The sequence below is a fragment of the Oryza glaberrima genome, chromosome 1, assembly GCF_000147395.1.
Source record: "Oryza glaberrima chromosome 1, OglaRS2, whole genome shotgun sequence".
Classification (NCBI taxonomy): Eukaryota; Viridiplantae; Streptophyta; class Magnoliopsida; order Poales; family Poaceae; genus Oryza; species Oryza glaberrima.
This window is the reverse complement of record NC_068326.1, coordinates 29,034,178-29,054,343: the sequence shown is the minus strand read 5'-3', so window position 1 is coordinate 29,054,343 and position 20,166 is coordinate 29,034,178. Positions and strand designations below refer to the sequence as shown.

General features: G+C 45.6%; 3 protein-coding genes and 1 non-coding gene across 16 annotated transcripts; 3 read left to right on the top strand and 1 right to left on the bottom strand.

Annotated features, from left to right (window-relative positions):
- Positions 1-264: 264 nt before the first annotated feature.
- LOC127762388 (callose synthase 11-like) lies at positions 265-9,703 on the top strand. 3 transcript variants are annotated; one of them, XM_052286892.1, is made up of 4 exons: positions 265-393; positions 480-584; positions 2,692-8,095; positions 9,166-9,703. In XM_052286892.1, exon 3 carries the CDS (start codon positions 2,713-2,715, stop codon positions 8,092-8,094), a length of 5,382 nt encoding a protein of 1,793 aa, XP_052142852.1. In that variant the 5' UTR covers positions 265-393; positions 480-584; positions 2,692-2,712; the 3' UTR covers position 8,095; positions 9,166-9,703. The 3 variants fall into 3 exon arrangements, with proteins under 3 accessions (XP_052142852.1, XP_052142869.1, XP_052142861.1); XM_052286909.1 differs by having other exon boundaries at positions 286-393; positions 509-584; XM_052286901.1 differs by lacking the exons at positions 265-393; positions 480-584 and adding an exon at positions 2,346-2,607.
- On the top strand, positions 5,720-5,800 carry LOC127760893 (small nucleolar RNA J33). The gene has a single exon (XR_008015169.1). It is a non-coding gene; the product is annotated as a small nucleolar RNA J33 (small nucleolar RNA).
- A 682-nt stretch (positions 9,704-10,385) lies between the features above and the next one.
- Positions 10,386-12,258, top strand: LOC127781665 (uncharacterized protein At4g28440-like). Its single transcript, XM_052308676.1, has 2 exons — positions 10,386-10,867; positions 11,775-12,258. The coding sequence occupies exons 1-2, from the start codon at positions 10,621-10,623 to the stop codon at positions 11,960-11,962; spliced, it is 435 nt and encodes a 144-aa protein (XP_052164636.1). The 5' UTR covers positions 10,386-10,620; the 3' UTR covers positions 11,963-12,258.
- A 183-nt stretch (positions 12,259-12,441) lies between these two features.
- Positions 12,442-15,911, bottom strand: LOC127781677 (protein NUCLEAR FUSION DEFECTIVE 6, mitochondrial-like). 11 transcript variants are annotated; one of them, XR_008019054.1, is made up of 5 exons: positions 15,167-15,911; positions 14,918-15,045; positions 13,971-14,006; positions 13,417-13,489; positions 12,442-12,873 (listed from the first exon to the last, which is right to left on the bottom strand). XR_008019054.1 is itself a non-coding variant. In XM_052308706.1 (4 exons), exons 1-3 carry the CDS (start codon positions 15,316-15,318, stop codon positions 13,987-13,989), a joined length of 300 nt encoding a protein of 99 aa, XP_052164666.1. In that variant the 5' UTR covers positions 15,319-15,911; the 3' UTR covers positions 12,442-12,873; positions 13,971-13,986. The 11 variants fall into 11 exon arrangements, 5 of the variants coding, with proteins under 5 accessions (XP_052164666.1, XP_052164688.1, XP_052164683.1 ...); XR_008019056.1 differs by lacking the exon at positions 13,417-13,489 and adding an exon at positions 13,023-13,069; XR_008019049.1 differs by lacking the exon at positions 13,971-14,006 and adding an exon at positions 13,023-13,069 and having other exon boundaries at positions 15,167-15,908.
- Between the last annotated feature and the right edge of the window lie 4,255 nt (positions 15,912-20,166).

The following is a 20,166-nucleotide window of genomic DNA, read 5'->3' as shown; positions in this document are numbered from 1 at the left end:
TATGAAACTAAACTACCAAAATATATGTACTTAAGTGCCAAGTGTCAAAATATATGTGGTTTTCTGCAACTTAAAACATAAAACATGTAGGTTTGTGAAATTTACTTAAAAAAAATACGAGAACACCCGAGTATGGGTGTCGTGACAGCATTTTCCACACGTCAGCAAGCGTGCGGATATGCACTGAACGGGCTAGAATTTGGAATTCGGATTGACGCATGTGTGAGTTGGAACTTGAGCTCACGAGTAAAATAAACGGGCCTACGATCCTGAGCGCGGCCTGGCCAGAAAAAAGAGGAGTGTGGTATCTGTGCTCCACCTCCACGGCGAAACCATCTCAAATGCGCTAACACCTGGGAGGCCGAGTAGGGAGGAACGAAAACTCAATAAAGGGTAATCTCTTTCTACCTACTATATCTACTAATACCTAGTATTGCATAGCAATCTCACTGTATGAATCTGTTCTTCCTGTTTCTCAGCATCTCGATTCTCCTACAATTCCGACCAGGTTTTAGGAAGAGATCGAGGAGCAGCTGAGCCAAGCTGAGACGCCGCGGCGGCGGCGGCGGCAGCCAACCCATCTGGTGAGACCCTTCCCCTCTCCGTTTCGCTAGCTCGTCACCGCTGCCTCTGCCATAGATTCGCCAGCTCGAGCTTCTCCGGCTCAGGGGATTTCCTCTCCCACGGCCACCGGAACCGACGATTTCGATTCGATTCCGAGCCGACGACGACGAGGCCAGTGGCGGTTCACGCAGCTGCCTCCGCCGCTGCGGCGATTGACGTGTTCCTCCTCCTCCCCCTCCCCCCGAATATGCCGGCGCCATCTCTCTCTCTCTCTGCCGTTTTCCGCCGCGCCTGACAGGTGGGCCCACGTTCCAGTCCCGCGGGTCAAACCCCTTGGTCTCAGTAGCGAAACTGCCCGGTCCCACTTTCCAGTGGCGGATTTCCTCGAGCCGTGCGGCTACCCGCACACCAAGTGTCCCCCGTTCTTTATTCAGAGTGCAGTGCAGTGGAGTGTGGTGGATCTCCTCCTGCATGCTTTGCTTGAGCCTTTTTGCTTCTGGCGTCAACCTCTCAACCCAGATAATAAAACGCGAGCAATAGCGTTTAGCGTGTGCGGTCGCTTAAATAATTGGCACTTTGGCAGCAACATATGGTTTGTTTAGGGGTTCATCAAATTCAAATCATGGGTAGAAATAGCCGGGAACACCCAGTGGTAGTTGTTTTCTTACTACCGCCGATTTTATATAGAGTTTTTTTTTTTTATCTTCGCTTCTGAATGAATAGACCTTACCGTTTACGAGCTCCATAGTCCGTATTTCTAATTCTCCATCCACATCCAGAGAGATTCAGATTGCGGTGTGATAGAAATAGGCTGTGAGGTGTCGCTCTTTTGTGATTAGTGCCTACTCTAGTGCACCGAAAGCTGGCAGTGCAAGCTCAATAAAAGCTTAGCCAAAAAAGCGTCTTAGAGGCGTAACACAGAAGGATTTAGCACCAAATATGCCATACGACAAGTGTTCCTGGGTCACAACGACAAGTCCTCAAAGAAAGATGATAGTTGCTGTCAGTGACATCATAAAAATTTGATTCTCCTAGCAAAAGAAGAATAAAATCACCATTTTATAACATTTATTCAGTGTGGTCAAGGTATCGATCCCGTCTGAGGTTCAAGAACTGATACGCCATTCACCATCTTTGAAACTTGTACTTACTTAACTGCTGTAATTTTTTCCCCTGTTATTTTATCCATATCTGACGCCTAGTAGTTCTTTCAGTTTTTTAGGGGGACATCGCACGTGAATAGCATGTAAGCAATAGTATCCAATTGTTTCTCTCTCAAAAGAAAAGGTTTCCAAATGTAGAAAAGATGTTTAAAAAAAGTGAGAGACCCTTATGCCATATGACCACCAACATTAAAAGTTATGCTCTTGTCACTCCCTAATTCAAAAGTTTCTCATGCATCGACCACTTTCTGTTTCATCTCCTGAAAATGGAGTGAATATAAGGCTAGACCACACTCATCTGCACAAAATTCACTCCCGGTTTCTCAAATCAACACCTATGCTCTCAAATCAACACCTTTACGTATATACTAGTATGGTCTTACCTTTATCTTCTTTCATCGATTCCTACCACACCAGATGCCATACAACACAAGCTAACAAAACCTGAGTGCGAGTGGATGGTGAGATTTACTCCAGACCATTACACCAATCTGTCCCATTCACTTGTAGACTTGCTTTGCTGACCTCCCCTTTTTTTTGCTTACAGTGCATCAGTAATCCATAGCCTACCAGTAGATCACAAATCCATTGCATATCCCTCCTCCAAAAAAGGAGTCACATCTTCTCATCGCCATCATCATTAGTTCATTTTGCCCCCACCGGAAAATCCAGCGCACAGAAACACTAGCGGCATGGATAGAAACCCCACAAGCAAAGCAACCAAACCGAGCCCCAAACCCACACCCGCCTACTAGGCGGCTAGTATGATGCAAACTGTTGAAACGATCACGCACGCCTCGCTTCTTCCTAATCCGAAGGAGACAAGCAAATCAAACAAGCGAACAAAAGCGGCAGCCCGAATAAACCAGCTGCGCAGCATGTGATTCCCACCTAGGCTCCTCCCATCATCCCGTGTACTTCTTCGCTTCAAAGGGCTCACACTCGTCGAGTGATTTTTTTGCAGCTGGCTGCGTGAGACGGGGAGATGAGCTTGCTGCGGAACCGCCGCGCCGCGGCGGCGGCGGCGGCGGCGGGTTCGGGGGAGCAGACGGTGGTGCAGGCGGCGTACAACATCATCCCGATCCAGGACGTGGTGATGCACGGGGACCACCCGTCGCTGCAGGTGCCGGAGGTGCGGGCGGCGGTGGAGGCGCTGTCGCACGCGTCGGACTTCCCGGCGCCGCCGCTGGCCCGCGTCTGGGACCCGCACCGCGCCGACATCTTCGACTGGCTCGGCGCCACCTTCGGGTTCCAGGCGGACAACGTCCGGAACCAGCGGGAGCACCTGGTGCTCCTCCTCGCCAACGCGCAGCTCCGCGCCGCGCCGCGATTCCCCAAGGACCACCCCATCGACGTCCTCCACCTCACCGTCGCCCGCGGCATCCGCAGGAAGCTCCTCAAGAACTACACCTCCTGGTGCGCCTACCTCGGCCAGAAGCGCCACTTCCGCGTGCCGAGCGGCGGCGGCGGCGGCCGCCGCACCGGCGCCGCCACCGGCAACGACGTCCGCATGGACCTCCTCTACACGGCGCTGTACCTGCTCATCTGGGGGGAGGCCGCCAACCTGAGGTTCATGCCGGAGTGCCTCTGCTACATCTTCCACTACATGGCCCTCGACCTCCACCACGTCGTCGAGCAGTCCATCGACATCGAGACAGGGCGGCCGGCGATGCCCGCCGTGTGCGGCGAGGACGCCTTCCTCATCCGCGTGGTGACGCCGATCTACAACGTCCTCAAGAACGAGGTGGAGGCCAGCCGGAACGGGACCAAGCCGCACTCGGCGTGGAGGAATTACGACGATGTCAACGAGTACTTCTGGAGCCGACGAGTTTTCAAGCGGCTCCGGTGGCCGCTGGATCCATCGAGGAGCTTCTTTGTGGAGCCTGGAAAGACTGGGCGCATTGGCAAGACTGGCTTTGTTGAGCAGCGGTCATTCTGGAATGTCTACCGAAGTTTCGATAGGGTATGGGTGATGCATATTCTGTTCTTTCAAGCTGCGATGATTGTTGCATGGGATGGTAAAACACCATGGGTTAGCCTCAGATTCCGGGACATCCAGGTCCGGGTGCTGTCTGTGTTCATCACTTGGGGTGGACTGCGCTTTGTTCAGGCAATGCTTGATGCGGGTACTCAGTACAGTCTCGTGTCGAGGGAGACAAAAACAGTGGCTGTTCGGATGGTGCTCAAGGTGCTTGTTGCTGCAGGGTGGACAATCACATTCAGTGTGCTCTATAAGCGAATGTGGGATCAGCGGTGGCGAGATCGCAGGTGGTCCTTTGCTGCCAATACCAGAGTGCTGAATTACCTTGAGGCAGCTGCTGTGTTTGTCATCCCGCAAGTGCTTGCGATTGTGCTCTTCATCATCCCTTGGATTCGAAATTTTCTGGAGAAAACCAATTGGAAAATTCTATATGTGCTGACCTGGTGGTTCCAAACACGTACATTTGTTGGCCGTGGTCTGAGGGAAGGTCTCATTGATAACATCAAGTACTCCATATTCTGGGTGTGCCTCCTTGTTTCTAAGTTTAGCTTCAGCTACTTTCTCCAGATTAAGCCGATGGTGGGGCCAACAAAGGTAATCTTCAAACTCCATGACATCAAGCGTAACTGGTTTGAGTTCATGCCTCACACAGAGCGCCTTGCAGTAATCATCCTGTGGCTCCCAGTTATTATCATTTACCTCATGGATATCCAGATATGGTATGCAGTCTTCTCATCACTAACAGGGGCGCTTATCGGCCTTTTCTCGCATCTGGGGGAGATTCGCAGTGTTGAGCAGCTGCGCTTGAGGTTCCAGTTCTTTGCAAGTGCAATGCAGTTCAATTTAATGCCAGAGGAGCACCTGGATACCGTTCATGGTGGCATCCGCAGCAAGTTCTATGATGCAATCAATCGGCTGAAGCTGAGATATGGGTTTGGCCGTCCATATAGGAAGATTGAAGCAAACGAGGTGGAAGCTAAGAGGTTTGCACTGGTTTGGAATGAGATCATTCAAACATTTAGGGAAGAGGACATCATTAGTGATAAAGAGCTTGGGCTTCTTGAGCTGCCGGCAGTTGTGTGGAGAATTCGTGTGGTACGGTGGCCTTGTTTGCTGCTAAAAAATGAGCTTCTTCTTGCTCTCAGTCAGGCAGCAGAGCTGGTGGCTGATGACAGGACACATTGGAACAAGATATGTAACAACGAGTACAGGCGATGTGCAGTAATTGAAGCTTATGACAGCATACGTCACTTGCTGCTGGAAATAATCAAGGAGAGAACTAATGAACACATTATTGTCAATCAGCTATTCCTTGCATTTGATGGTGCAATGGAATATGGAAAGTTCACTGAAGAATATAGGCTAACCTTATTACCTCAAATTCATAAGTATGTAATCTCCTTAGTGGAGCAGCTTCTATTGAAGGACAAGGATCAGATCAAGATAGTTCGTACCTTGCAGGATCTGTATGATCTTGCAGTGCATGATTTTCCAAAAATCAAGAAGGACTTTGAACAGCTGAGGCGAGAGGGGCTAGCACTATCAAGACCAACCGAATCTCAGCTGCTTTTTCAGGATGCCATAAAATGCCCAGATGACGATGATGTTAGCTTCTATAAGCAGGTGAGAAGACTCCATACGATTCTCACATCCAGGGATTCTATGGACGATGTTCCAAAGAACCCCGAGGCTCGTCGGCGCATAACTTTCTTCAGCAACTCCCTGTTCATGAACATGCCTCGTGCTCCCACCGTTCAGAGGATGATGGCATTCAGTGTTTTAACCCCATATTACAATGAAGATGTTCTGTACAACAAGGACCAGCTTCGTCGTGAGAATGAAGATGGCATCTCAATCTTGTTTTATCTTCAAAAGATTTATGAAGATGATTGGAAAAACTTTTTAGAGCGCATGCAAAGGGAAGGAATGGCTAGTGATGATGGCATTTGGGCTGGAAAATTCCAGGATCTCCGACTTTGGGCCTCGTACAGGGGGCAGACCTTAGCACGGACTGTGAGGGGAATGATGTACTACTACAGGGCTCTCAAGATGCTTGCTTTTCTTGATAATGCATCTGAAGTAGAAATTACAGAGGGAACAAAACAGCTGGCTTCTTTTGGTTCAATTCAGTATGAGAATGATGTATATCCCATGAACGGGGGTTTATCACAACGACCTCGAAGGAGGTTAGAGAGAGGAACAAGTACTGTAAGTCAATTGTTTAAAGGCCAGGAAGATGGTGCTGCTATCATGAAGTACACCTATGTGGTCGCTTGCCAAATATATGGAAACCAGAAAAAGGCGAAAGATCAACGTGCTGAAGATATCCTAACTCTTATGAAGAAAAATGATGCCCTCCGTGTTGCTTATGTCGATGAGGTCCATCCTGAGATTGGTGATACGCAATACTATTCTGTCCTTGTTAAATTTGATCCTGTCTTACAGAGAGAGGTTGAGATATACCGTATTAGGTTGCCAGGTCAACTGAAACTTGGGGAGGGAAAACCTGAAAATCAGAACCATGCCATCATATTCACACGAGGTGATGCTGTGCAAACGATTGATATGAACCAGGATAATTATTTTGAGGAGGCCCTCAAGATGCGTAACCTACTAGAGCAGTACGACTATTATCATGGAAGCCAGAAACCAACGCTTTTGGGCGTCCGGGAGCATGTTTTTACTGGATCGGTGTCTTCACTTGCTTGGTTCATGTCTGCACAAGAAACAAGCTTTGTTACCCTTGGACAGCGAGTTCTAGCTAATCCGTTGAAGGTTCGGATGCATTATGGGCATCCTGATGTATTTGATCGCCTTTGGTTTTTAACCCGAGGTGGTATAAGCAAGGCATCCAGAGTAATCAATATCAGCGAGGACATATTTGCAGGTTTCAACTGTACCCTACGCGGTGGCAATGTTAGCCACCATGAGTATATCCAGGTTGGTAAGGGACGTGATGTTGGACTCAATCAGATATCGATGTTTGAAGCAAAGGTTTCTAGTGGCAATGGTGAACAGACCCTAAGTAGGGATATCTACAGACTTGGTCATAGGCTGGATTTCTTTAGGAGTCTTTCTGTGTTCTATACAACAGTAGGATTCTACTTCAACACAATGATGGTGGTCTTGACAGTTTATACATTTGTTTGGGGACGCCTCTATCTAGCTCTGAGTGGTCTTGAGGCTGGAATTCAGGGTAGCGCTAATGCTACCAACAATAAAGCCTTGGGTGCCGTTCTGAATCAGCAATTTGTCATACAGCTTGGCCTCTTCACTGCCTTGCCAATGATTATAGAGAACTCTCTTGAACAGGGTTTTCTGCCTGCTGTCTGGGATTTTTTCACTATGCAAATGATGTTTTCGTCCGTGTTCTACACATTTTCCATGGGGACGAAAAGCCATTACTATGGCCGGACAATTCTTCATGGCGGTGCTAAGTATCGTGCTACTGGCCGTGGTTTTGTTGTGCAGCATAAGAGTTTTGCTGAAAATTACAGGCTGTATGCTAGGAGCCACTTCATAAAGGCAATAGAACTTGGAATAGTATTGACTGTGTATGCAGCTCACAGTGTGATTGCAAGGGATACACTTGTTTACATAATCATGATGATATCTAGCTGGTTTCTAGTGGTATCATGGATCATGGCTCCATTTGCTTTTAATCCATCTGGCTTTGATTGGTTGAAAACAGTGTATGACTTTGATGATTTCATGAACTGGATCTGGTACCCTGGTAGTATCTTTTCTAAGGCTGAACACAGCTGGGAAGTTTGGTGGTTTGAGGAGCAGGATCATCTACGAACAACTGGTCTTTGGGGAAAGATTTTAGAAATATTGTTAGATCTCAGATACTTCTTTTTTCAGTATGGGGTTGTATACCAGTTGAAGATCGCAAATGAAAGCAGAAGTATTGCTGTTTATCTGCTTTCCTGGATTTGTGTGGCTGTGATTTTCGGCATTTTTGTCCTAATGTCATATGCTCGAGACAAGTATGCTGCAAAACAACACCTTTACTACCGGGTCATCCAATCTGGTGTCATTATTCTTGCAGTGCTAGTGCTGATAATATTTCTGAAATTTACTAAATTTCAAATCATTGACATCTTCACAAGCCTTTTGGCATTCATTCCTACTGGTTGGGGCTTGATTTCCATTGCTCAAGTGATTAGACCATTCATTGAGTCTACTGTGGTCTGGGCCAGTGTTGTTTCTGTGGCACGTTTGTATGAGATACTGCTTGGGGTGTTTGTTATGGCGCCAGTTGCATTCTTTTCCTGGTTGCCTGGATTTCAGGAAATGCAGACAAGGGTACTTTTCAATGAAGCTTTCAGCAGAGGCCTCCAGATATCCCGCATTCTTGCTGGCAAGAAAACAATTGCAGTTTGAGGTACAGTACAATAAGCCTTGATGAATTATTTGGCCTGTTTAGAATTTTTTTTGGTGAGAAGCCTATTTAGATTTTCTTTAGCATTAAATTGGATTAACAGATATATCTTTATATTTTAAACTGTTCGCATTTTGCTATGGAAATTTGATGCTTACATAAGAACTAAAAAGACAAAATTTAGTTTCTATTTGGATCTGGTTGTATCTCCTTTCATTACGGGCGGGGGGACAAAAACTTATCGATCCGAGAAAAGAGCCTATTGTCCAATAAGAGCTTTCAGTAAATAGCTCTTACCTTCCCTGTCAAACAGAAACCTAAGTGTGCATCAAAGAAAGTGTGGTCACTTTGATAAAATTTTACTTATTAAAATTAACAAAATACTGTCGTTACATAGGTACTCCCTCCGTCCCTAAATATTTGACGCCATTAACTTTTTTAAACATGTTTGACCGTTCGTCTTATTCAAAAAATTTAAGTAATTATTAATTCTTTTCATATCATTTGGTTCATTGTTAAATATATTTTTATGTATACATATAGTTTTACATATTCCACAAAAATATATGTATACATAAAAATATATTTAACAATGAACCAAATGATATGAAAAGAATTAATAATTACTTAAAGTTTTTGAATAAGACGAACGGTCAAACATGTTTAAAAAAGTTAACGGCGTCAAATATTTAGGGACGGAGGGAGTATAAAAGTCTCATGTTTATCCTCTACCTGCTTTTTATGTACTTGCACGAAACCTTTTGATGCTTCTAATGAAGAAATCAGCTCGCCCTTGTATTTCCATCTGTTATTGGTTATAGTCACAGACTCACAGATGATACCTGCTTAGCACTACCACCATACCTATACCAATCAAAGCTGAACTGTGATTTTTATGAAAATTGTGTAAAACGTATACCTCTGTTTTATGGCAGTACACTAACCATCTGCTGTAACACAAGATAACGATAGCAGGGGCTTAACTTGGTCATATTTCTTGCAATTGTAAAGATCAAACTGTGCATTTTCAGTCTTACTTCCGATGGTTCTGACTGCTGATTTTCTTTTGCCAGGCTCTAACAAGGTTATCGCAGTTAGGCCGTCCTCCGTCACCTCTGTACAGCTTCTTATGCAATGTGGAAGGCTTTCTGTTTACTGATATAGCTTAGATCCATATTGAACCTTTTAGATGGCTGATTAGCTTCAGCCATCTTACTCTAGATGTTCAGATTTGTACTGAGTAATTTAGGCCTCTCCAGTTTTGCACCTTCTTAGAGCTAGTTGTATGTAGATGATTCTGTTGCAGCATTACCCGTGAACTCTAATGGCTTGTTTGTTAACCTGGCTGGATGTTCCATTTTTTGCGCCTGGAAAATCAAAGTGCAATTGCCCTCCTTCTGAAGGTTCACCTTTGGGTGTCATTTCTCTCATTTCCTGGGAAGATGTTGGAATGATGCTGCCTGGTGGTGTTAGCCAACGTTGGCCTGAAAGATTTGCCTCATTGGCAGAATGCAGCGAGTATTCTATCGTCTGTAACTGTAAGCACAAATGCTTCGAAGTATTGCTTTAAATGAAAATTAGTAGAGGCACAATTGGTGCTTCGATGGGCAACCTTGGACTTTCGGTGCAGCTTGGTGCCTTGGTCGAGCATAATAACAACACGTAAGGTACGGGTTTAGGTTGATTGCCCTTCCCTTGCACGCAAAGATGCTAATAAGAGTTAATGATGGCTATGAAGATAAGTTTATCTGATGAATGCTTTTAGAAGTGATGCTCGAAAACTCTATTCGAAAGTGTCGTCCTATCATATCCAACTCGAATCAAATAATCACATCATTATTCGCGAGATGAGCGTTGCTCAGTTTGTTTTTATCCGGTGGAACATAACTGCTCTTTCCATCTCATTTTAACCATAAGTTTCTGTATTTAATTTTGATTGTTCGTCATATTTTTTTTAATTAGTATTTTTGTTAGTGCTTTATGCGTGACTTATGTTTTTAATTTTTTTTAAATAAAACGGACGATTAAAGTTTAGCATGAAAATTTATGGCAGCACTTAAAATGAGATGGATAAAGGAGTATTTATATCGAGTTATTGATAGGTCTAATATTTCAACGATGCTCATGTACACGGTGGCGTATGTGAGTGTCTTTTTTTTATTTTTTTTAATAACAAATACTCAGGTTATTCCCTAAATAACTACTACTCTACTCAGGGGCATAGTAGCATAGCATAGGGTATCACTCATGGCGGCCAAATTCCCACCGAACTGAACCTCTTCCTTTTTTTTTTTCTTGACCTTTTGGCAAAGGAGAAGCGGATAATACTCCTTTTGATCCATCCTACTGGACCCGGTAATGATAGCGTCTGGTTTTAACAAGTCACCGCCGCGCGCGTCGTTAGTGGTGGCCTCCTCCTCGATCGCCTATTAAATTCTCTCCCCGCCTCATCTAGGGTTTGGCCCTCCGTGTAATCCTATTCCTATCTCTATCCATTACTACTCTCCAGTGTTCTTTTTTCCGTACCCATGGCGGCGGCGGCGGCGGCGGCGAAGAGGAAGCCGGTGTTCGTCAAGGTGGACCAGCTCAAGCCCGGCACGGGCGGCCACACGCTCGTCGCCAAGGTGCTCAGCTCCAAGACCGTGGTCCAGAAGGGCCGCGCCGCCGCGGGAGCGGGCGCGGGCGCGGGCCCGGCGGCGCGTCCCACGAGGATCGCCGAGTGCCTCATCGGCGACGAGACCGGCTGCATCCTGTTCACCGCCCGCAACGAGCAGGGTACGATCTGTGTCCCCATTCTGTGCATAGTATTCAGTTTCCGTTACCACGTTTGCTTCCTTTGACGAGGCTGGTTTTGAAGTCGCATGCTTAGTGTTAAATTGGTACAATAATGTGCGATAGTATGTACTTGTATGTGTTTATCTGATATCAGGCAAGAGTATACTACTGTGTTCCATGTAATGCAGCATGTGGTTTTTAGCACAACCAAAGTGAGATTAACGTTTGGTTCCGAAAATTTGGATTTAAATGTAAAATATGCTTGGCTGCTGGCTGGTGTATCCAGTTGGTAAGATTGAGGCTATTTGTGTAACCCAAATGGTACAGGTGTCACTTTCTATATTTATCTGTGTAAGGTTATGTAAGTACCTGTACGTCTGTACTTGTGAACTGTGCATCATTGCATGTTTTAGTTGATTGCCTTCTGTTTAGTTCTTAATCTCTGTAGAAATATTTGCTTGAAAACTCTGGGTGCATGAAACTGCAATGGCATTTGATAGATTATTCTTGAGTTGCGCAAGTTCACCCTCTGCCTAATTAGTGTTTTGGATTAGTTCATATATGCATGACAGTATATGCTTTTGAGCACATCATTTCTGAAGCTGGTTGGATGATTGTCTTTTTTTTTTATCGGTGATAGATTTTAACATGCCTTGCTCGTATATGCACATATCTAATTTTACTTTGCTTATTATCGTAAGTGTAATTCATAAATGATTACTCCAAAATGATAAGTACATGTCCTATGCATGATTATTCACATGAATGGACAATTAGATTCATAACATGCCCAGTCCCTGACCTTTTGCGTATTATAGTACAAACGTAATTCAAGAATATCTTCCTAACTTATGTAGTGAACAAGTTTTTACTTGGGTGATGTCTAACAATTGTATTCTATTTACAGTTGACCTGATGAAGGCTGACAGCACTGTTATTATCCGCAATGCAAAAATTGATATGTTCAAAGGATCAATGAGGCTTGCTGTGGACAAATGGGGCCGCATTGAAGTGACTGAACCGGCAAGTTTCAACGTAAAGGAGGATAACAATCTCTCACTTGTGGAGTATGAACTTGTCAATGTTGAAGGGTGAGATCGTGTTGGTTTCGTTGTTATTCAGAAGTTATGTGTTCCAAGCCTATTTGGTCAAATTCTACCTTTTGAGTTGGCTCAAGAAAGTGAAAGATGAAGGAGATTCTGAGGTTAGGTTGTAGCAGTTGGTCTGAACTGCTTCATGTCCTCCTATCGAGCATTTCTATGTACGGATGGGTATTAGCCTATTAGGTGCTGCAGCAGTTGTGGTTGTAAGAACAAATGTGATGTGAGATGATCAGTCAATTTGCTGCTGCATTTTGAGCCTCTAAAAGGATATGATTTCTAGGAGATAAATTGTCTGCAGTGCTTCTGATTCGAACCGTAGTAATCTTATGTTTGAACCTCTGGTCCATATGGGCAAAAATTGTTTCTTGGATGCTGAGTGTTTCCCTACATCGTTGTTTGTTATATATGGCACCGCCTTCCCCTCTAGAAAGAAGCTAGCTTGAATTACAATGCTCTAACAGTTGGGACGCGATGGCCACCATGGAGATAGAGGCCTCTGATACAGCTCGTCAACGGAACCGAGAGTAACGGCGTCTCCAGCTTAATACAACACGATAATACTGTACTGCTGTAGTAATAAGGTACGAAACTGTCGCTGTACATAATACAGTAACAGTGCAGATAGAAGCAAAACAATGTAGAATTAGAAAATTTCCAACTCAGCATTATTTTCTCAGCGGGACTTAATCAGTAGTAGGCCATCAATAGTAAAATCAGTTGGACAACCGGAGGTAAGCGTCGCAACGATTAGGTAACAATCTTGTAGACGCTTACACAGACCAAAATCCCAGAATACTGAACATGTCGCTCAGAAGACGCCGACGGAAAGTACTTTAAATTGAATAGGAGGTATCTCGTAGCAGCTATCGTCACATCAGGCTCCGATAACAACAAATCATCCATCTACAAATAGAAACGCAACAATCTAAGATCCAATTTTTAACTGACAGCGTAAAAAGTTACAGCCGAAGAAATAAATTTTCTTTTTTGTTTTAATTCCACGAATTACAAAGTGATAAAACATGAAGCAACAGAAATGACAAAGTAAATACTAGCATGTCTTCATCTCAGACACCCTCCATTGTCACTAATCACAGACCTATAGAGATATATAATGTGTCAAAAAACAAGTATATACAAGAACTAAAAACATAATCATGGTTTCATTGTAGCTTATTATAATTCCAATAGCATGATAGCAGGACAAATAAACTGCATACATCATTAGGTAAGGTCCAAGGACATCGAATAGCATGGTCCCGAATGATCACAAAGAACAAACATAATCATGTAGTTCCTAGTTAATTAAAAGGAGAAACAAGTACCCTGGCAGAGATTTATATGCGTCTTCATCTTTCATTTTTTGTGCAAACCATGGCAGGAAAATTAATAGAACATGACTATGAATATATGCTAACATGGATGCTCCTTAAAACCTTGCCAGACCTGTAGATTTGAGTTGACGGGACTATAATCTGCTACATTCCACCTAGAGTTTGTCACACGTCATCATTGCCAGCTGGGCCAATACAAAAGAATCAGTGTCCCTTTTGCCTCAAATTTGTAATTCATGATGATTAGCACATTATTATAAATTGAAACTCTACTTCAATATTAAACCTACAAATTACAAACAGTTTCAATAAAACCTAAGGGGGTAAACGATCGAACTAAAATGGTCTACGATTTGAAAATGTCGCTCTTGGGAGAGTTTTGATCCGGCAACACAAAAGGTCTAAATGTATGCTTGTGACATAACACGAGAAGAAACAACAAAAGGATAACTCTAAATTATCCGGACTGTGGAATAGCACGATGAAACATAGTTTGGTTTTCATTTCCTGCACTCCAGCTACATGTTTACTTATTAATGATGAAGCGTACAATGCATTCCTTTAAATAAAGGTATCTTGTCTCCGTAAATCCTTCAGAGCCATAAATTAGTGATGGGAACTATCCATCAACAGTTATTAGTATGTGAATCCTTAAGGTTTATTCACCTTTGGTGCTTGGTGTTCATCTAGTTTCGTCTTGACCTACAACAAGGGCCATGCGAAAATATAAGATTGGTTTCAACATGACAAACTTCAGGACTACTACATTTTAACTTTAATCTAGGAGAGTGCTATATAGTTTGCATAAGGTTTGTCATCACACTCATTCCCTACAACAAGGGCCATGCGAAAATATAAGATTGGTTTCAACATGACAAACTTCAGGACTATTACATTTTAACTTTAATCTAGGAGAGTGCTATATAGTTTGCATAAGGTTTGTCATCACACTCATTCCTTGATGTTATTATAGGATGGGGCTATTAATTTTGTGCACTGAAGACACTTAACAAACATAATGCCAAAAGCCTAAGGAATGTGTCACGTTATATTAGCAAGGCTTTGTCCGTATAGAATGTAAAGGAGTTGAAACATAAGAAATCCAACATGTTTGGAATTGTTCATCTAACAAACAAGTGTCCAAAATGACCAGGGAACAATGAAAAATATTCTCTAAAGGAGTTGGAAACAAGGACTACAAGTCTGCAATAAACATGGATTAAAGCTGTAAGCAGAATGCCCACTGCAGCAAAGATGAATTGAAATAAATAATGTGGGACAGTCCATTTGGTAGACAAAGGAATGCGAATTCATAATTACAGTTGAACCGATTGTTTTCATGTAGGACTCTAAATTAGAGCCTGGTCCTCAACTTATTATACTTAGCTGTTGATGAACAATAATACATCTCTTGGTAGCACAGCTACAACTAACAAACATCTCATCCTATTACCACTTAATAGTGCTTGATGTCTTTCTGATCTGTCCAAACCAGCACCTAATCTATTCCACTCTACAGTCCAGCAACAAACAAATACGCTCCATAACTCAAAGCCAATGTACCGCCATTGGAAAAGCAGTTAACGGGATTGAGATCAGGGAGAAATTATTACCTTCGGAGAGCCAGCCAAAGCTCCTGCACGCAGGGGCAGCGAGGAGCGACGTCATGAGCGCCGACGCCGTGGCGCTGTGCATGGGCATCAGCGTCTCCAAGCAGACGCTGCTCATCTCCACCGGCGACCTGCAGAATCCAAAAAGAAACAAAAAAAAACACAAGCACTAAACTCCCCATCCAGATCAAGGAAAGCAAACAAAAATTCCTAGTGAACCAGAAGTCCTCAACTCCGAGATCTCGCGCGTACCTCAAGATGAGACGGGGAGCAGCGGCGGGCAGCCTCCTCGGGAGCGGAGCCGGCCCGGCTCGGGATGCGGCTCTCGCGGCGGCGCCGCGGATGGACGAGGAGGAGGCGACTCCCGATCGAAGGAACGATCTCGCGGCGGCGGCGGTGGCCATTGCGTCGGGGCGGGTGCGCAGTGCGGTGGCGCTACGCCGGCAGAGGACGGGGGCGAGACGCTAAAACCCTACGGTTAGATGGGCCTGGGAAACGTGAACGCGTACTTCGTTTTTGTAACCCGCGGCCCATTTCACAGCGTCCAGCTTGGGTAAGCATCGCCACGGCCCGCGAGTGTCTCAGCCCGCCGGTCCGTGCCGTGCTCCGTGAGGAAAAAGTGCACCCAAGGTCCCTCAACTTGTCATCGAATTACAAAATCGTCCCCCAACCACAAAATCGGATATCCGGTCATAATAGGTCCCTCGACGGTTTTAACCCCGGTTTTGTCCTATGTGGCGGCAGACTTAGCGTGAGACCCACGTGGACCCCACATGTCAGGCTGCCACATCAGCCTTCTCTCTCTCCCCCCTCCTCTCTCTCCCTTCCTCATCTCTCTCTCTCCCTTCTCTAACTCAGCCAGTGGCAGGAGGAGGGCGGCGGCAGCCGGCGATGGGCGACGTGGGGGAAGGAGCGGCGCGCGGACTCCTCCGCCGACCGCCGCCCACGAGGCCCACGAGACAGAGGAACAGCGGCGGGCGACGGCACCGCATCGGCCTCGTCGGAGGCGAGCGCGGCGCGCGAAGAGGGCCCCCGCCGCGGCGTCGAAGTCGGGCGTGGAGACAGCGAGGTGGGCAGCGGCGGCAGCAGCGGCGGGGGTGGGGATGGGAACGGTGGTCAGTGAGGGAAGGGGAGGGGAGCAAATCGAGGGCGGCGCGGGAGACCGGGACGGGAAGGGGAGCGCCGCCGATGGTTGCCGTCACGCGGGGAGGACCGTGGTGGTCGTCTGCCTTCCCTCCTCCCCTACATGCCGCGCGGCGCCATTGCCGTGACCGTGCATCATCGTTGGGGTGAGGCGGCTGGCGGCTGGCGAGGGAGGAGCGCGGCAGAGAGGAGGACAGATGCGGTGGCAGCGGCGTCACCGATTCGGCGGGGAAGAGGGACGGCGCGGCCGACGGGGAAGGAGAGGCGGAGAGGAGAAGAAGCAGCGAAGAGGGTCGGCGCGGCCGACGGGGAATGAGCGGCGGGGAAGGGGAGGGCAGCGGCAGGGAAAGGCAGTGTCGGTGGGCGTTTGCGGTGGCGGAGAGGCAGCGGCCGCAGCAGCAACAGGCGAGCGCGGCTGCGGATGGGGAGCGGCGGCGCCGACGACTCCGCGCCGCTTGGCTTCATCGTCGGCGGCGGCTTCGGGTGTGGGCACCACGCCACCGACTTCTTGTCGCTCGTCCGTGACGGGGGCGCCGCGCCGCCGGCTTCTCGTCAGTTGTCCGCTGGGCCGCGGCCGGAACAGAGTGGCGAGCGTCGACGACGACGAGGCCTACGAACTGGTGAGCGGCGCGGACCTCTTCATCGGTGGCGACATCGACGATGAGGGCGAGGGCGTCCGTGCATACCTCCTCCGCCTCCCCCGCCGACCGCAGCCGCGCGCCACCATCGCCGACGCCCGACGGCAGCGACTTGATGGCGGCGTCGTCGAGTCAATCTCCGCATGATGGCAGCAGCCGCACGCCGCCATCGCCGACCGCACTAGGGGAATGGGGAGGCTAGCGAGCCCGCGCGCCGCCACTCGGGAGCCACCATCGCCGGCCGCGCGCGTTGCCGCTCGTGTGAGAGCAGAGAGCGAGGAGGAGGAAGGAAGGAGAGAACACGGAGAGAGAAAAGGGGGAAATAGAGTATGTGCTGATGTGGCAGCCTGACATATGGGGCCTACGTGGGTCCCACGTTGAGAGCCACCACATAGGACAAAACCAGTGTTAAAACCGCCGAGGGACCTATTATGACCAGTTTTGGTTAGTTAGGGGACGCCGTATATCCGGTTTTGTGGTTGAGGGACGATTTTGTAATTCGATGACAAGTTGAGGGACCTTGGGTGCACTTTTTCCGCTCCGTGATACGCGTGACTCGGCGTGCGTGCGTGCGACGGTGCGAGCAAGAACGGGCAGCAATTATCTGGGCGAGACGCGCTAGCGCGCGGGGGATTAGTGGATGATACAGGATAAGTGTGGAAGGAGAAGCGCGGCAGTGGCACCCGCTAGCCACCTACCTTGCGGTCCAGCCAATGCCAATCAGCGTCCTAACAAAAAGGCGGGGTCGTTAATGCTAGCGGGCGCGGAACAAAAGAGGTTTGGTGGGCTTTTCCTACGGAGGCGCACGGTCAATTTAGAGCAAGTTTAATAATAGAGCCAACTACGAGTATAAGGTTATCTTTTTTTTTTCTCCTCGTCTCTCTATTTCTCACCTATACATTTAATGTATTTATCTTGAAGGATGTGAATAAGGTCATTCCTAACTCAATGACTAGAATAAGGCCATTCCCAACCCAATGACTAGGATGGTGTACATAGTATTAAATAAGCTGTTACCTAGGATAAAAAATAATATGGCCAGTGAATAAATGAGGAAAGAGAATGAAACCATATCTTGCATGAGACATGGTTTCTACACAATATCCAAGACATCGTGTGAGATAAGTAGTATTAAATTTAAGTATGGAATAGTGGTGTTTGCATTGGAAGAGTAGTGTCTAGTACTGGTTTCTTGATGATGTGGAATTTATGGAAACTATGTCTAGTGTTTTGGGTTGGGAATGGCCTAACTAGCTCTTGCATGAGAGCCAACTCTCTCTATTTTTCAAATTATCTTTCCTCCACATTATAGTTGGCTTATACTCCTTCCTTCCAAAGATCCGAGACATATTTCATTCTTTGGTTTTTCCATAAATCTAAGTCCTATTTGTAGTTACTACGTGCTAAATTAAATTGTTAATCGAAAACCAAGAAGTTATTCTAGGACTCCCTCCATACTCATAAAGGAAGTCGTTTTAGACAGCGACACGGTCTCCAAAACATAACTTTGACTTCTTTTTTCTATAAAAATATTTATTAAAAAGTGATATATGTATACTTTATAAAAGTATTTTTGAAGACAAATCTATTTATATAATTTTTATATTTTCAAACTCCACAACTTAAGAGTTATTCATGATTTATATTTCTAATGTTTGACTTAAACATTGTCCTAAACGACTTTCTTTACGAGTACGGAGAGAGTAATTATTGGTTGCATGTTCATTGGTTTTGCCACATGATGAGTAAGTTAATTGCTTCTTGGTATTGATGCAAAAAGGAAATAGGTCTCAGATTTTTTTGAAGGAGGGAGTAGTGAGTAGTCTACTATGTATTATATTTGCTCTTAGACCTGGCACGTAAAACGAAGCAGTGTTTAGTGCGTGATTAATTAAGTTTTAGCTATTTTTTTAAAAAATAGATTAATATGATTTTTAAGCAACTTTTGTATAGAAACTTTTTGAAAAAAACCGCACTATTTAGCAATTTGAAAAGCTTGCGCGCGAAAAACGAGGAGGGAGTGTTGGGAATGGCTGGGATGGGAATGAACGCAGCCTTAGAGCAAGTTTAATATATAGTATAGCTAACTACTAGCTCCAAATTATCTAAAGTCAATTTAATAGCCAATTCATACAATAGTTACCTTTAAACATATACTACACTATTAATACATGGTCCCACCTGTCATACACACATTACATCTTGGAATCCGTACTACAGCTGGCTACAAATCTTTAGTCCACTATTATTCTCTCTACTCTTTTATAGCAAGGTTAATAGTATAGCCAACTACTATCTCCAAATCATCTATAGTTAATTTAATAGTCAATTCATACAATAGTTACATACTATATTATTAATACATGGTTCCACCTGTTGTATACACATTGTGTCTTGAAGACCGTGCTACAGCTGGCTACAAATCTATAGCTCGTTGCTCTTCTCTCCTCTATTATCTCATTAAAATATGTTTATAGTTGGCTTATAGCCTGCTGTTGTACATGCTTTTAGGCTGTGTTCTTCCCCATGGGTTCCCATCTCACCTCCCTCGTTTTTCACGTGCACGCTTTTCAAACCACTAAATGGTACAGGTTTTCTATAAAATTTATATAGGGAAGTTGTTTTAAAAAAATCATATTAATCTATTTTTTAATTTTTTTTATAATTAATATCTAATTAATCACATCTTAATCTATCGCTCCGTTTTTTATAATCTGCTATAGCACCTGCTCTTATGTAGCGGTACACGGTGGTCACTACAGCCTGCCGATTCATTGGTACACCGTGGTACATACAGCCTGCCGATTCATTATTACTGTACTCGTGTACGAGATGCCGCTGGGACACTGCGCCCGTTGCCCCGTGCTCCAATTCTCTCTACCTTGGAAGCATTTTTCAGCCGAGTCTGGAAATATAGCTCAATGGCCGCTACGTTCATTAATGACCGACGGGGTTGGTTGTATCGTACGCAGCGTTTGCAATGCCCCGGTAGGTACGTGGTTTAGGTTCGTTGTTTGGTGCAGACAGCAGGATCCGGATCATCCAAATCCAAGTGGGGGCAATACTTCCGTGACTTTCGTTATGCATGCGCCTCGATCGGGGAGAACAAATCATGGCCTACATAGAGTTAGTTCGTCAAAATGGCCCAAATTATAGTGTGCAACTGTGCACTATCCAGCGGGAGTCCACGATAGAATACTGACTCCAGTAATGTTCGGCAAAAATGGCACAACTCCTATTTTTCCCAGTTTACTGCAGAGATGTTACCCGCAAAAATGGCATTGCTACTGAAAGAGCAATCACGTGCTACAAGCAGGGCTGTCTGTCTAACCCAACAAAACAGAGACAAACAAGATGCTCCTAATCAATCATCGTTTGCGTAGTGGGGCCTAATTTTTACTCTTTACCCATAGTAGCAGGCAGAAGCGCCTCTTGCACCGACGATGAACGGCAATGGCAAAAAAGTTGTAG